Raw genomic sequence first — 15,154 nt, forward strand, 5'->3', positions numbered from 1 at the left:
ATCATACTTCAACCACGTTTGAGCTTATCCCCGCTGATGACATTCTGGCGTGACAAGAAACCCAAGACGGCTGCTTTTCCAGCTCCATCTGTACCTGCTCAGGAAGCTGCAGCAGAGCCCCTTGTCAAGGAGCATCTCTGGTTACCACCAGGTTCAAGCTAAAGCTTTCAAAGAGCAAAAATATAAACTGTACTGCTGCCCGAAATACTAACTAGCTGAATTGTATTGATACACAAGACTTTACAGAGGGATTAGAGAGGAGAAATACACAGAATTTGGGTGGAAAATAAACGGGACTCTCATACCACCCTATAGAGAGCTGGGCAGTGACTGGACCCTGAAGCTGGCATCGTGCTCATAGCTTTGGTCATGCCAAACTAATCTTGCAGTAACAGTTCTCCCCGTGTTGGGATCTCATCCTTTTACAAAATGCTTGTGTTTCTAGGCAGTATTCAGGATGCTGGAGTGAATCACTGTGCCGGGCTGCATCAGCTGCCTCATCCAGTTGCTCAGCTGTTTTCCCACATACATGCTATTAATTTTTTCCTCTGATAGCTGGGAAAAAGATGTCTGGAAACAACACAAGGTTGCCCTTTTCCAAGGACTCATCAGCTCTTATCTCTGTTCTTATAAACCCACTGACTTTGCTGTTACCCTTAAATGCCACCTCCTCTTGACAAGGGACTTCCAAGCTCTGGCTCAGCCCTGGTCACCTCAGCCCCTTTTCTGCCCTTCACCGTGAGGAGAGGGACCCAAGGGATTCCATCCGTGGCTCACAGCATCCCTGTGCCATGAGAGGGCACACCCTTGGATATCATTGCCCAAAATAGCAACCAGCCAAACAGAGCTCAGGGGATAGGATATACTGGGAAAAGTGGGTTAGAGGGGAAGATGTGCCCAGGCCCATTCATACTGCCAAACACAGACCTGGGTGATGGCCAGCAGCTCAGAAAGATCCCTGGAGAGTGAGAGGCTTTAGAAAGAGCAGACTTGCCACTTTCCCAGTGCCACAGTGGTAATTCTCCCATAGCCAGAGCCAGAGCCCATCCTTTTAAGATGTTTTGGTCTCCAGGCAGCTCTTTGCATTGAGTTCCAGTTCCTGGAGCACAGACTGTATAAAGCTGGAGCATTTCGCTGTCCCACATCAGGTCCATGACCTTGTTCTTCTGCTGGTTTCTTTCTTCCATGTTTGTTTTTTCTTTGCTTTGCTTCATTTATTCCCAGTTCTCAAGGCTGCACTTTTCCAACGACCATTGATTGCCCATGAGTTTATGTCCCTAAGGTAAAGCCCTCCCCAGTCCATACCTACGTCTTCAAGGTGGTAGGACCATCTTCCTGTTAGCTCAGCCTTAAATGCCACATCCTAACAAGGGCCACCTGGTCCCAAACTCAGGTTTACCCAAGGGCATCTCACATACCTGACAGCCCCACTCCTGGGACCTGACATACTCGATGTAAGAGCTTTTTAGCCTAAATGCCTACGGCCTCTTAGCAAGGGAAAGTCTGTATTTACAGGACCATCAATAGCATGGCCAGGCTCACCACACACCTTGTCCCCTGTGCAACCTCTGCAGAGCACCCTGCAGTCACAGCACCCCAAAAAGGCTGCCATCCTCTGCAGAGACACTCAGTCCCACATTTCCCCTTCACCCCCACCCCAGATAGCTGACAAATGCAAAAACATAACGGTGGTGTGCATAGCGACTGTGGTTAGATTTTATTGGTTTTTTTGTTTGTTTGGGGTTTTTTTACCCATATAATTGTTATAATACAAAATATACAGACTGGAGATGCCAAGCGGGTTGTGGGTCACCATGCCCCGGGGCAGAGGGTCACTCCATGCGACCTACAGCGTGAGGGAGAAGGCGGCATCTGCTCCGTATGGGAGGGGGATTGTGGGCACCCCAGAGAGCCTGGGAGGAGGGAGAACAGGGAAAAAGGGACACAAGGGGTAAGGTTTGGGATACCTGCCCTCCCACCCTTGAGAGAATGCAAGTGGGAGCTCAGCCCCACAACAAACCTGGGAACAGGTCTGCAAGATGAAGGGTGTGTTGAATGAACCTAAAAAACCCACGTCATTTCTGCGAGGTGAATAATGTGTTGAATGAACCTAAAAAACACATCAAATCTACAAGGGATGGGATAAGGATGGTCCCGCTGGGGAGTGGCCCTGTAGCTTTGGCTCAGAGCCCCAGGGGGGACTTCTAATGTCTCCAACACCAGGGGCTCAGCCTGGGTCTGGGGCCCGGCCTGACGTGGGTGCTGGCCTTGCGCTCCTTCCCAAGTGATCCCAGACACCGCAGTTTAGGCCAGCCCAAATCACCCTTGGCTGCTAAGGATGCAGATGCTAGAGCCACAGTCAGGGACTGCCAAGGCTGGGTACATTCCCAATGCCTGTGGAGGGCTTCTGGCATTGGCATGGGATCATTAGCACATGGGCATCACTGAGCTACAACTTGAAGTGTTATGTGGGCAGGACAGGCCTGCCTGCACACACCCAGCTCCAAGGAGCTGGTGGTGACAAGGATGTGGGGAGCACCAGGGTCCCCAAGCAGCCTCTCACCTGGCCATGCTGGGAGATGGGGATGAGCCCCCCCTGCCCCAAGGTGACCCTCCAGCCTGCCAGCAGCATGGCAATGACTTCTGGCTGTCCCCAGCCTCACCTGTCTCTCCCAGGAGTTGCCAGCTCAACCATGTCCCCAGCACAGGGCTATGCCTGTGGGGACACCTCTCTGTCCCATTGCTCATTCCCCAGCCCCTGGGCAGCAGGTGGGCCGGGATGAGCCTGGGCCTGGGAGCAGCAAACAATGCCAGGAGCATGGCTGTGAGCTCTAAGGGCCAGGACAGCCACCAGAGCCCAGCACATCTCCTTCTTTTATGTGTCCTCATACCCTGGCTTCCATGTCCTCAGGAAGGGTTAGAAAGGGTATCTCTTGATTGGAGCCTCAGAGTGGTTCCCTGAGGTCCCTGTGTGCCAGCACCCTGAACTCAAGGGACAGGGGCTGAAGTTGCAGCCCTTCCAGCCTTGCATCCTTCATTCTGGGGGACCTGTGCCACAAGAAGTCACCTCGGGGTTCCTTTAGTCTCCCCTCTCCCCTTGTCAGGATGAGCCTCCTAGGTCTAACCAGGACCCTTGGGATCAGGGGATGCTCCCCACAGTTCATGCAGCAGTGAGCCCCAGGTGCCCATGTGGCTGCCTTCTCCAGCCATGGTCCCTCTGCCCACCCACTGGGCCAATGTCTGCACAGGGAGAGTGGCCGGCAGCTCACAGCCGACACACCGGACATGCTCCCCATGGCAGGACATGGCCAGGGCAGGGGAGGAAGCCGAGGCACTGGGGCCCTTTGCAAGACTTAAGATGCTAGACAGCATCGCTGGAGGGTTTGGGCTGGAGCCAGGACTGGGGGCTCCTGGGGATGGGGAGGATCAGGATTAGGGGAGCTGCACAGGGTGGTGTGCATGGGGAAAACCTTCTATTGCAGCCCAAGGCTGCAGCTTCTGCTCCAGAAATGGGTGCAGGGAGGTCCATCCAGGTGAAATGCTCATCCTGTGCCAGCTGTGCCCATGCTCCGATGTCTGGGAGCACCTGCTTGGGATCCCCCGAGGAAAGCAGAGCCGGCCCAGGGGAAAGGGAAGATCTCAGCATTGACTGCATCTCCGGAAAGGGAGGTCCCTTCCTGTGGGGGTGTCTGTGCAGCCAGTGGAGGGGAGGCTCAAAGGAAAAGTCAAGAGAGAGAAGCAGGTTCTGGGCCCAGTGTCAGGAGCGCTCAGCTGGAGGCAGGTCCGGGAGCTAAATCACACTGTCGAAGAGCTGCATGGACCGCATGATGTTCTCGTCCTGTCGGGAGCAGGTGGGAAGTGGGCAAGTTGGGCACAGAACAGGAATCTGAGCAGCTCCCCCAAACTTGGCTTTACCCTTATGGCAGCTCTGGCACATGAGTCAAGAGCCCCAGGGATTACAGGCAGTTTCCAAGCCCTGCTGGGATGCATGGCTCTTGTCATCTGTACAGGGATGACAGCATGGGTACACTTCCCAAAGCAGAGCTCCAGCCTTGCCCCTGGGAGCCCTGGCATCATCCCCTCTCTGCCAGGAGGGAAGTGTGGGGGACAAAGGTCTCCAACAGACAGGGTGGTGACCCAGCCCAGAGAAGAGCTGCTTTACCTTCTGGCAGGACTCCAGGAACTCCTCAATTGTCACCACACCGTCCTTGTTCCGGTCCATTTTCTGCAGGCAAGCACATCACAGGGGTAATAGCAGGGACAGCCCCAGCCCAGGGAGAGCCCAGTACCCCCTGCCCAGGTTGGACACAGCACACCTCTGTGCCAGCCAGCCCCAAGCACCCAGCAGGACCAGCAGAGCTCTGCTTCATCCCCAGTGTGGGGTGTTTTCTGCTGCACCCACTGCAGTCACTGGCTCAGTGCTGGAGCTCTGCTTCCCCAGGATATGCTCAGCTTACCTGGAAGAAGTTCTCCACATGCTCCCGGGGCGCTTCCTCCCGCATGGCCGGGTAGGTATATTTGCCCATCATGTCGTAGATGGACTTCATGATGTCCAGCATTTCCTGATGGGAAGGGAAGCAGGGTTGCAGGGTCAACACAGGGCTCTGTCTCCACCCAGTCCCCAACCCACACCTTTTTCATGATGCTTCCAAAAGACCTGTGGGGTGATCAGATGTGTTTCTGCTGATTCTATGCACAGTGTGGGCCATGTGTGTGCCTGCGTGTGTGATAGAGCCCCAAAGCAGCACACCCCTCATCTACCCTCCATCCCAGAGACACACCAGTGCCAGGGAGCCAGGAGGGACATGTTTGCAAAGCTAAGCTCAGTTAAATATTGACCCTCTGAGCTCTCCTCCAGAGCTCAGCCAACACTCCCAAGTCCTGCCCTTGTCCCCGACAGGTGCAAACCTGCGCTGGTCCTGGGGACCTGTCTGGACCCCCCATCCCACCTCTTTGGTGATGCAGCCATCTTTGTTCAGGTCATAGAGGTTGAAGGCCCAGTTCAGGCGATCGTCAATGGTGCCTCGCAGGATGGTGGACAGCCCAGACACAAAGTCCTGCAAGGATAAATAAGGCAAGCAAATGGGAGTTACAGCCACAAAGGGCCTCACAGACACAAAGCGTACTGCCCTGCTTGTCCCGCTAGCAGAGGGGAACTCAGCCCTAAAGCAGATGTGGCCTTGGGCTGGGCTGAGAAGGGAAATATCGGTATCGAATAGAGCCTGGGGAGAAACAATTGCTTGACCCCGTATATGTCCCACGCTAGTCCCTTGAGTCACAGCACCCAAGAGGACAGTGTGCATCAGGACCTGCTGTTCAGCCAAAGCCTGAACAAGACCCAGCCATGGCTGTTTCTGCCAGCCTAGATATCATACAAGACACTAGCCAGAAAATACAGAGAGCTTTTTTTTGTTGCTTTTCACTGTTTTTCTACTGCCTCTAGGAATTTAATAAACTCCACCAGCTCCTGCAAAGCTCTTCATCATCTGCAACAGCAATGCTGCTGATCCCAGCCCACAGTAGCTGAAGAGATGCACTCTTCCTGCCCCACTGCCATCCCATCACCCCCTCCTTGGCCACAGCTCACCTCAAAGCTGACAGACCCATCGTGGTCGGTGTCAAAGGCATTGAAGAGGAAGCTGGCGTACGTGCTGGAGTCTGCAGGGAGAAGGGCAGTATGAGGGGCTGCTGTGTGACCCCCTGCCTCACAGAGGCACCCATGCAGGGCATGGGGACAGGGATGGGCACTCACCTCCCTGAGGGAAGAACTGTGAATAGATCTGCTTGAAGTTTTCTTCGTTGACAATGCCGCTCGGGCACTCCTGCCAGGGCCAAGCCACAGCATCACTTCCACATTGCAGGAGGGGGGTGAGCACTCCCCTAAATCCCTGTGACTCCCTTGCTTTGCCTTGCTCCCTGCCCTGCACACCTGGTGGGGTGGCTGGTAAGGCTGCTTGGAGCATCTCCCTGATTTTGTGGGCTGCACCCCTCGCTAGAGGGGCTCTGCATCCCAGGCACCCAGGAAGGGGGCTCTCTGCATCCAAAGAAATGGAGCACAGGATCCGGTCTCCCCACTGAACTCCCTGGAGGCAGGATCAGGCTGTAACCTTATATAAACATCAACCCCAAGGTCCCAATAGCCTTCACAAACACTGGGCACAGCCAGGTGCAAAACAACCCTGAGGTGGACATGGCAGCAGAGGTGGGGCTATCAAAGCTGGTCAAGGGGTACTCACATTTTTGAAGCCTCGGTACAGGACCTGCAGCTCTTTTCGGGTGAACTTGGTCTGCTCCTGAAGCTGATCCAGCCCCTCGGGGCGGTGGCAGACGGTAGAGAGCTCAAACTCATCCTCAACACTGTCTGTAAGGAACCCAGGGGAAGAGAGGGCAGCTGAGGCCAGCACTGTCCTACCCTACCCTGCCATGCCAGGGGGCAGGAGAGGCACCTTGCACAGCACATCCCGTGCTCTCACACCTGCCCAGGGTGACACATTTTTGGGGTGCTCTGTTCAGCCAGAGTTATGCCTATGCCAGCAGGGGACACTCAGAGAGACCCAAGGGGCAGACCAGACCAGGGACGGACACTGGGCAACAGCCTCCCCAGCCTCCAGTACAGCCCAGGCTGAGCAGAAAGAGGGTGTGAAACCCCTCCAGTGCTGAAACCCTCCCTGCCTGCCCTTCTCCTCCCACCAGCACAAGTATCTGCCCTGTGGAGCTGAGGCCCTTGATATCCTGCAGGTCTGTGCTGCACCAGGGTTCATGTCCAGCAGGAGAGTTGCCCCTCCAGAGCTCCCAGCCCCAAATGCCCCCCTGCCTTTCTAGATTCCATCCTGCCCACTGTGCCCTCACCTCCATCAATGGCTTCTCCCCACCCATCAGCCAAGCTGCACAACCCCTGCCTGCAGCAGCCAGCACCCCCAGACCCCACTTCAGCCAAGATGGGCTGTGGTCCCATAGCAGGTACCCCCTCTCCGTGGGCAGTTCGGCCCCTGCCCCTCCATACTCACCTTTTCCCAGGGGCGATTGGCTTGCACCGGTGGGCAGAAAGAGACCCTGAGCAGGGGCTTGGACTCACGGAGGAGCCAAGCACACCCAGTGAAGGGAGTTAAGTGGCTCTGCGTTCACTCCCTGCTCAGCCTTTTTCATCCCCCCATCACACCTCCATCTCCAAACCGACCTTGAACTTTGAGCAACAACCCCCACCCCTTAAACCAGCGCCAGGAGGGTCCGGCTGCCCTGAGCCGGCTCCCAAGCGGGTCTTGCCGCTGAGAGCTGCTCCGGGGAGCTGGAGAGGCAGAAAACCAGCCCGTCGGCAGGTGAGTACAGAGGCTGGTGCAGAGCCCACGGGATCGGACCCCTCCAAGGCAGGATTGATCCTGACAGCCCCAAACCCAGAGCAGGGGAGAGGCGGAGGCGTCCCCTTCCCGCAGGCAGGGCCAGGGCGGAGAGCAGGCAGCAGCACCGCCGGGGACACACACACACAAAGGCAAGAAGAAGCACTTGCTTTCGCTGAGCGAGGGGATGGATTTGGGCCGGCAGCAGGGCAGCAGTTTGAGGAATCGCTGCTTCAGCGCTTTTTTAGTTTGGACTGGAGGATTGCCTGGAAGAAAGAAGGAGTCACCAAGCAGAAGAAGAGTTAACAGAGCATCGGCCCCGGTCCCGGCGGGCAGCAGGGTTGGGCACCCGGCGCAGGGTGAGTGGGGCCGGAGGCAGCACATGCAGCGTGAGGCTGGAGGAGCAGGAAGGCAAAGCCCAGCCGAGGTTCTGCTCAGCCTTCCTGCTTCATCCCAGGACAAACCCGGCACGCAAATTTCCCTCCTTGGGAAGGATGGGGGTGGCAAAGGGGCAACCCTGCTGAGCTACCCACACTCAGCACCTCTGCACCCCCATATCGGAGCATGTCAGGGAGCACTGGAGGCATTCAGGCACCCAGAAACCCAGGAGATGGCCTTTAGCCTTGAGGACAAATATCTGCTCCCTGGGGACCCTCCCCATAGGGCTGTGCAGGAGACAGGGTAGGATGAAGGCCAAGAAATAGCCTTTGGCTGAGCCAGGGCATTGCATCGTCCCCGAGCTTAGGCTGGGTTTGATCCTGTTGGCACCTGAAGGCTGAAGGCAAAGCATGCACTGAACCCTGCCATGCAGTCCAGACTGCAGCATGCACCCCCACCCCAGCACAACACTGGGACCCGAGTCCAGGGACCTGCTTGAGACAGCCAGAAGGGGAACAAGGCTCAGGGCTTTGCCTTGGCCAGGCTATGGGGCAGGGTGAGGGGCTCCCCACACCAGCCTGGCCCATGGCCATCACATTCAAGTGGCCCTGCATAAATAGTAGGTCCCCTCACTGCACTGACCCACCTGCCACACCCTATTCCCCCATTTGGACCCCAATGACTTCTCTAAGCCCTATCTCTCCCACCTGGTATTCCCTCATGGCTGCAGACCCGCTCCCTCCCTTCCCGCAGTGCCTCAAGCCAGCAAACTCAGCACAGGACTAATGCTGCAGGTGGGGAAGGGAAGAAGAGGAGGGGATGAAGGCCATGCTGCGCTCCAACCCCCAAAGGGAGGCAGACAGCAGCATGGGGCACAAATGATACGAAAGGTGCAAAGTCCCTTTGGGGCTCTGGTGAAACTGCGTTTGGTCCAAGCATCCTGGACATTGCAAGCAGGTCACAATGCCTATGCATTCCAAAGCCTGGTTTTGGAGTTGTTTCTCTAGGGGGCCAGCAGATGGGGCTTCTCTAGCAGCTTTCTTAGCCTTGTGGGGCTAAGATGAGCCCCAGATGCCATGGTGTTGCATGGTACCCAGCACGAGGATAGGGATGTGGGTCTGCATCCAGCAGCTGCAGCTAGGCAGGTAGGCTTCTGAGTGCCCACAGGCAGGACCTGGAACCCTTTGAGATTACACCAGTGCAGCAGGCTGGGGTAGGGAGATCCATCATTCTGGGGGATGGAGAACAGCTCCAGGAGGTCATTGTTCTAGCAGGACATCACACAAAGCCACTCAGAGAGGGAAAACTCTCCCCAAGGAAGTGGCATCCACAGCAGGGTGCCAGGGATGTGCAAACACATAGGAATGAACAAATGCACCCCCTGGCATTCGTCACGGGTGACAGGCACGAGTGAGGACCAGGATCATGGCACTGGCATAAAAGTACAACCTGGCTCCTGTCTGCTCCAGGGTTTGCAGGCAGGAGAGGAAAGAGGATTTTTCCTTCTTAGAAGTGGGCATCAGCTATACATAAACCATGATTTTGTCCCAGATGTGTTTCCAGGGCCTTATTTTGCAGAGGGAAAGGGAAATTGCACCTTTCAGCTTTCCAAGGATGCTTTGCTGCCAGGTCCCTCCAACAGAGCAGAGCTGTGGGAACAGACCTGGTAGGGAGAAATGTCCTCTTTGCCCAGGAGGAGAAGGAGAAGGGACAGGATGGGCAGAGCAATGCCCAGTGCCAGGGTCATGGACTGGGGAGGGAGCAGGGCAGGAAGGAAACCACACAGCGAGAGAGATGCAACAGAGAGTAAACTGTGGTTGGACTCACAGGGGCAGCAGGTATAGGCACGTGCAGTAGGTCAGGTCAGGTGCAAGTTACACTTTAGTTTGTTATAAAGAAGGAAAAAGAAAAAAAAATAAAGAACATGGGCGTTTGCTTAAGGAGGAAACCAAAGGGGGCCCAATTCCTGGGTCCCCAAGACAGGGAAGGGAACATGTTCAGCACATGCAGCTTAAAAATAGGAGAGGGGTGACCCGGGCTGGGGCTTTGCTGTCCTGGCTTTGGTGTACCCAAGGGCTCTGCTGGGTAGGACACACCATCCCCTTTCTGTCCCCAGCATCCAAACCACAAGCAAATCTGGCGGTTCCCCCTTGCTGGGAAACAGCTCTACCCAAAGACCAGGAGTGGAACGCAACCACGAGCTGCCACTGGGCACAAGGGACATCTGCAGCACCAAGTCCTATCCATGCCAGGAACAGCTCCTTTTCCAGATACCGCTCTGCTCTCCACCCTTCTGCAAGGGCCATCCAGCAGCTGGCACAGAACATGCCAACAGAAAGGGCTGGCAGTGTTTTATCTGCGGTGGGAGGTCTGCCAGGTTAAGTGGCTTGTCACTTCTCATGCATCACTCCACAGCCTGGCAACTTCAAAATACACACACACACAAACTGAGCCTCCATCCTTGGGCAGCACAAGAAGGGGAAGGGATTTCCCATTCCCACCTCCACATGCTGTTGAAATGAATCCCAGAGGCTGCTGCACACTGGCTCTGAAGTAACCTGTAACAGTGGATCCCTGGTCCCAGCAGTGATCACCAGCAAGACAGCCATCGACCACTTTGTGCTGAGCCACCAACAGCTGATGTGTCCTTGGGGGCTGGATCCAGCCAATGCCACCATGCTGGGGGGTTACACAGTGCTGTACATGGCTGACACCCCTTTCCCAGGGAGAACTCAAGCTTGGGCTGCTCCATAGTCTCTCCAGATGAAAAGCAGGAGCCAGAGTCAACCTGATGCATAATGATGTGCCTGTCCTCCCCAGAGCCACAGCCACCAGTGCCCTCCCAGGGACAGCTGGCTGAGAAGACTAACAGCAGACCCCTTCCACAGCACCCTCCTGCTAGAAAAGATCCTACAAAAACAAACCAATAGGCAGTGCCAAAACTCCCCCATCACTCTCAGTAACCTGTCAATAAATGCATCGCCATGATGGGTGGAAGATGTGCATCCCACAGCACCAAGACCCCCTGCAGTGTCCCCAGCTCAGATCCCAGGCATGCACCATTCCAGGAGGGGAGCAGAGCACCAGCAGCCCACCAGTCATGTAGCTCTCACAACCCCTGCTTGGCTCCATGGGGCAACACTGGGTCAGTCAGCAGGTCAGGAGGAGCTGGTACCCCAAGGCTGATCTGTCACAGCACTCTGCCCTAGGAGCAGTGCTGGGGCGGCACAAGGCTGCTGGGCAAGAGGACCCTCTGCCTTTTCAGACAGCCTGGCAGCATAGGGAAGAGATCAACAGTTCCCAGAATTCATTCTTTTCTGTAAAAGAGCTTCTATCCCCTTCCAGAGAATCGCCTTTTCCTTGGAGGCCACAGGCAAGTCCCCAGGCTCCCCCTGCCAGGCCATGGCACTGGGTCCATCTGGGCAGCAATGTTGAACACAGCTGCCCCTAAAATCTGTGGCTGATGATCATCCCTGTGCAAGGCTCAGCTCCAAGCAGGATACCTCAGCCCCCAGCTCTCCCCACCCCTGGCAGCGCCCAGCCTCAGGCAGTGCCACCAACCACAGCTCTGGGGTCTGCAATGAAGGCTGGCAGAAGAAAGAGAGAGCGAGTTCCCCCAGCCACCCTGGGGGATGTCAGGATGGGTCCCACCAGCAGCAGCTCTGCAAATGACCCTCATCAGTCAGCAATGACAGAGCCAAGTGTAACCAAGGTGTCTTGCAGCAGCCACTGTGGCTGACATCAGGGGAATGACATCAGAGCTGGTGGGGGCCAGACAGAGAGTCCCTGTCCTGGGGGTGGGACAGGGGCAGCCTCAGCCGGGACACCCAGAGCTGGGAGGAGTAAAGCTGCCAGGTTAAACCTGTGGTTCATGGGACAGCAGAGGCTCAGGGGCAGATATTCCCCAGTGCCAGAGGGAGGAGCAGCTGCACGACCCTTGTGCTGAGCAGATCCCGAAAGGATAGGGCCATGGGCCAGAAGGGGCTGTAGAGCAGAGCAGGGCTCACAGCAGTGCTGTCCCCATTCCCACCCCCAGCCCGTGACAGTGCTCCCAGACAGCCTGGATGTACCCAAAGGAGATGTTGGCAGAATAATAATTTCTTCAGGTCACACCATGCATGAAATTTTGTGAGCAGGGAATGGGTCAGGATAGAGGTGCCAAGGGACTGTGGAGCACAGGCATTCTCCAAATGGAGCAGGTAAGGCTGCAGGACTGGAACATCACCCTGCTGCAAAACCCACACACAGGGACACATCCTGCCCCCATCCCATCACAGGAACCTCTCTAGCAGCAGGAATCAGCGGCACATCCAGGGTGCCAGAGGAGCTACCCAAAAAAATGCCCCAGCAGAGCAGTAGCTCCTCTTGGCTGCAAACACCATATTTCATAAGAGAACTGGTGCTCTGCATACCCATTACCCATCCATATCCTCCCCAGTAAGGCACAGGGACAAAGCCTGGACATGCCCAGCCACAGCCCAGCCAGATCCCAGGCAGCTCAGGGACATCCTCCATGACAAGGAGGTTGAAAGCACCTCACGGGCAAAGTGCCTTCCTCTCCTCCTGTCCCTCTGCTCAGCCCCTGATCATTCCTATCGACACATCCTCCTATCACAGTCCCCATTCCAAGATCTGGCTACCCAAGGGCATATGATCTGTAGTCCATTCACCTCACAGCATCCCCAGCGCCAGCAAGGAGGCAGAGGGGATGGAAGCAAAGAAACCCCAAATCACACTCACGCAAAGTCTGTTTTCAGCCCTTGTCTGAGCCTGGATTGTCCGTGGCACAGTTGAGGAAGGCAGCCAAAGGAAACAAGGCAGCAGCACCGTGTAGCTCCCTGCACTCCCACCCTCACCAGGCACAACCAACAGGTCATGTATCCATTGCTCTAACATATTTTGGGTCCTCTTCTTTGGCCACATCCAGCCCTGTCCTCAACACCTACCTGGCAATCCAGGAAGCTCAACACCCACAGCAGCCTCTTCCCTCCCCAGTCCTAGTACAGCCCCACAGGCAGAGCAAAGAGGCTCTAGCTTCTTCTTTTATCATGTTCCTCCCATAGCCACTAATTCCTGTAGCAGTGGGAAAGCTTTGCCCTACATGGTGCTGCACCCCACATCCACTGCTCCTTTCTCCCAGCTCCCACTCATCTCCCCAGCTACCTGCAGCCCTTTTTCCCATCATTTGACAGAGACCAGCCCTCTGCAACCCATTGCCCCCAGACTCCAATAGTCCAAACAGTCCCCATCCCCCAGCAGCCCACACATCACTCCATCACAGTGCCTCCAGACCCATGATTCCCCCACTCTAACTTTCCCCAAACATCCTAACTTTCTAGAATCCTGCACCAAACACCACACACTCCAGTGTCCCCAAATATTCCCACCCAACATCCCAACACTCTGAAACATCCCCAGACATCCTCATTTCCCCAGCTCCCTAAACTCTAATGCTGCCAGACACCTTAGACACCCTAATGCCCCCCCCCAGATGCCCCAAACCACACTAATCCTTCCAAACCTCTCCCAAGCACCCTGCAGCCCTTGGGAGAGGAGGAGCACCTCCATCACAATATCCCCATCAGAACCCCATCCCCATCCCTGTCCCCATCCCATCTTCCCTGGTCAGGTCAATGATGCCCAGGGCATGGAGTAGCTTGAGGCTGGAGCAGAGCAGCAGGATGATGCCCACTGCTTGTAGCCCCTGCAGGTCCCAGGGAGCCTCAGCAGCCAACATCACCCCAACACAAATCCCCAGCAGGCAGCTGGTCTGGCAGCAACAGACCCAGCAAGGGAAGAGAGGGGAGGAGAGACCTGCCTTGGCCCTCCCTCCTTTTGCCCTGGCACCCTCTGAAGTCCCTTGGGGCACCCCGGCTGCAGGGGAGGAGAGAGCCCATGGAACTGCCCAAAAGACTGAGAAGTCAGCTCTCACCCTGGGCATCCCTGCACTACACAACGTGGCACAGGCACCCCACAGCACAGGAACCCACAAAGAGGTACAGAACTGGCACAAATGGCTATGTGTAGGAGGTTCAGCTGCACCTGACTCCCACCCTAACAGCAGCTTATGGTGGCACTGAAGTGTTCCAGGGACCCTCAAGCTCATCACTCACTCCTGGGATAGTGCTGCCACCCAGCCCAGGAACCAGCCCTGCCTACGACAACCCCTCTGCCCCATTGCAAACCACCAAACCTTCCCCCCAACAGTGCCCCTTTCATGGACCCACAGCATGGCATGAGTTCTGTGCCATGGAGCTCAGCCTTGTCTGCTGATCACCTCCATGGACACCTGCCACCCTCATCTCTTCCCTTATCACGTCCTGGGGGGAATATCTGCATCTGGGCACCAGCAAGTCAGTCACAGCCACAGCTGGGGGCTGCCAGCCCTGGATATCTTGCTTGCTGCTGGAAGGAAACATGCCCCACAGGGTGCTGCCTGGAAGGAGGGAAGCAGGTCAGGGCAGACAGCCAGGATGGGGGCTCCCTGCAGCCCACCCAAAACCCTGCCTTGTGGGCAGCAGGACAGAGACCCCAGCCTGGCAACAAGGGTAATTTAAAAGTCCTTTTTAGCTGGATGTCTATGCATCTCTCCCAAAAAGCTGCTTCTGATCTGGCCACAATAGAAGTCCTAGGGTAGGCATCTGTGGGGAATGAGAAATTATCCTGCGTCTCTGGGAGGTGATGCTGCAGCCAAGCATGGATGGCACATCAGACCTCCTGCTACCTGCACTCCAGGGACCACAACTTCATACATCCCAGTCCAGTGCACCTCTATTCCCACCTGTGCCCTGTCTTGGGGTCTAGTCCTGCCCTTCACAGAGAAGAGGTGAAGGAGACCCCACTGAGCTCCCACAACACTCAATACAACCCTGTGCTAGAGGGCCCCAGCTTCTCCCATTAGACTTCAAGGTTTCACCCTCCACCAACAAGCAGGGCTCCAGAGAAGGGTTGTCCCAATAGACTCCTTTGCTCTCTAGATTTATTGCTTTTTCTCCAGCCTGTGATTTTCTCACCTCTCTGTGGCTGAGTGATCTCCTTACCCCTCTGTCTGCTGGCTCAGAGCCCGTCTCTGAGGTAAGACACAGCAGAACGGGGGCCCTGCTCTATGTTCAGCTGGGTCCCCTTGCTCCTCTCTCCAGGCACATCAGCAACAGCAAGAGCAAGCCAGGCCAGAGGGAATTCAGAGGGAAGCAATGTGAAAAGTGATTAACACAAGGCCGGAGGGAGAAGAGATTCAACAAGCTAATTAGGTCTGGCTGGGCTGAGCAGGACATGTCACCACGCAGCAGCAGAGGCACAGGGTGCACTGTGGGTGCTTGGGGACCTTGGAGAGCTCAGGGCTGGGAGAGCTGCCCTGGCCTGGCAGTCACAGCCAAGGAGACCTAGGACCAAGTCCCCTTCTTGTCCTGCTTCACCCTCTCTAGGTAGGATGAGACAGTGCA

General features: G+C 56.0%; 1 protein-coding gene across 5 annotated transcripts in view; it reads right to left on the reverse strand.

Moving 5' to 3' along the window:
• Positions 1–1,692: 1,692 nt before the first annotated feature.
• KCNIP2 (potassium voltage-gated channel interacting protein 2) overlaps positions 1,693–15,154 on the reverse strand; it is a 45,464-nt gene continuing 32,002 nt past the window's right edge. For 2 of the 5 annotated variants that reach the window (XM_027672201.1, XM_027672199.1), the window contains exons 2-9: positions 7,505–7,600; positions 6,237–6,361; positions 5,753–5,822; positions 5,588–5,658; positions 4,950–5,057; positions 4,458–4,562; positions 4,163–4,225; positions 1,693–3,838 (exon numbers count right to left, since the gene is read on the reverse strand). In XM_027672201.1, the coding sequence (XP_027528002.1) occupies positions 3,791–3,838; positions 4,163–4,225; positions 4,458–4,562; positions 4,950–5,057; positions 5,588–5,658; positions 5,753–5,822; positions 6,237–6,361; positions 7,505–7,600 (686 nt within the window). In that variant the 3' untranslated portion in view covers positions 1,693–3,790. Of the gene's footprint in view, positions 3,839–4,162; positions 4,226–4,457; positions 4,563–4,949; positions 5,058–5,587; positions 5,659–5,752; positions 5,823–6,236; positions 6,372–7,504; positions 7,601–13,341; positions 14,312–15,154 lie in introns of those variants that run through there. The other 3 variants (XM_027672203.1, XM_027672202.1, XM_027672204.1) reach the window with 2 other exon arrangements.

This window comes from Neopelma chrysocephalum, unplaced genomic scaffold, assembly GCF_003984885.1.
Source record: "Neopelma chrysocephalum unplaced genomic scaffold, ASM398488v2 Primary Assembly neopelma1_97390, whole genome shotgun sequence".
NCBI classification, from domain to species: Eukaryota; Metazoa; Chordata; class Aves; order Passeriformes; family Pipridae; genus Neopelma; species Neopelma chrysocephalum.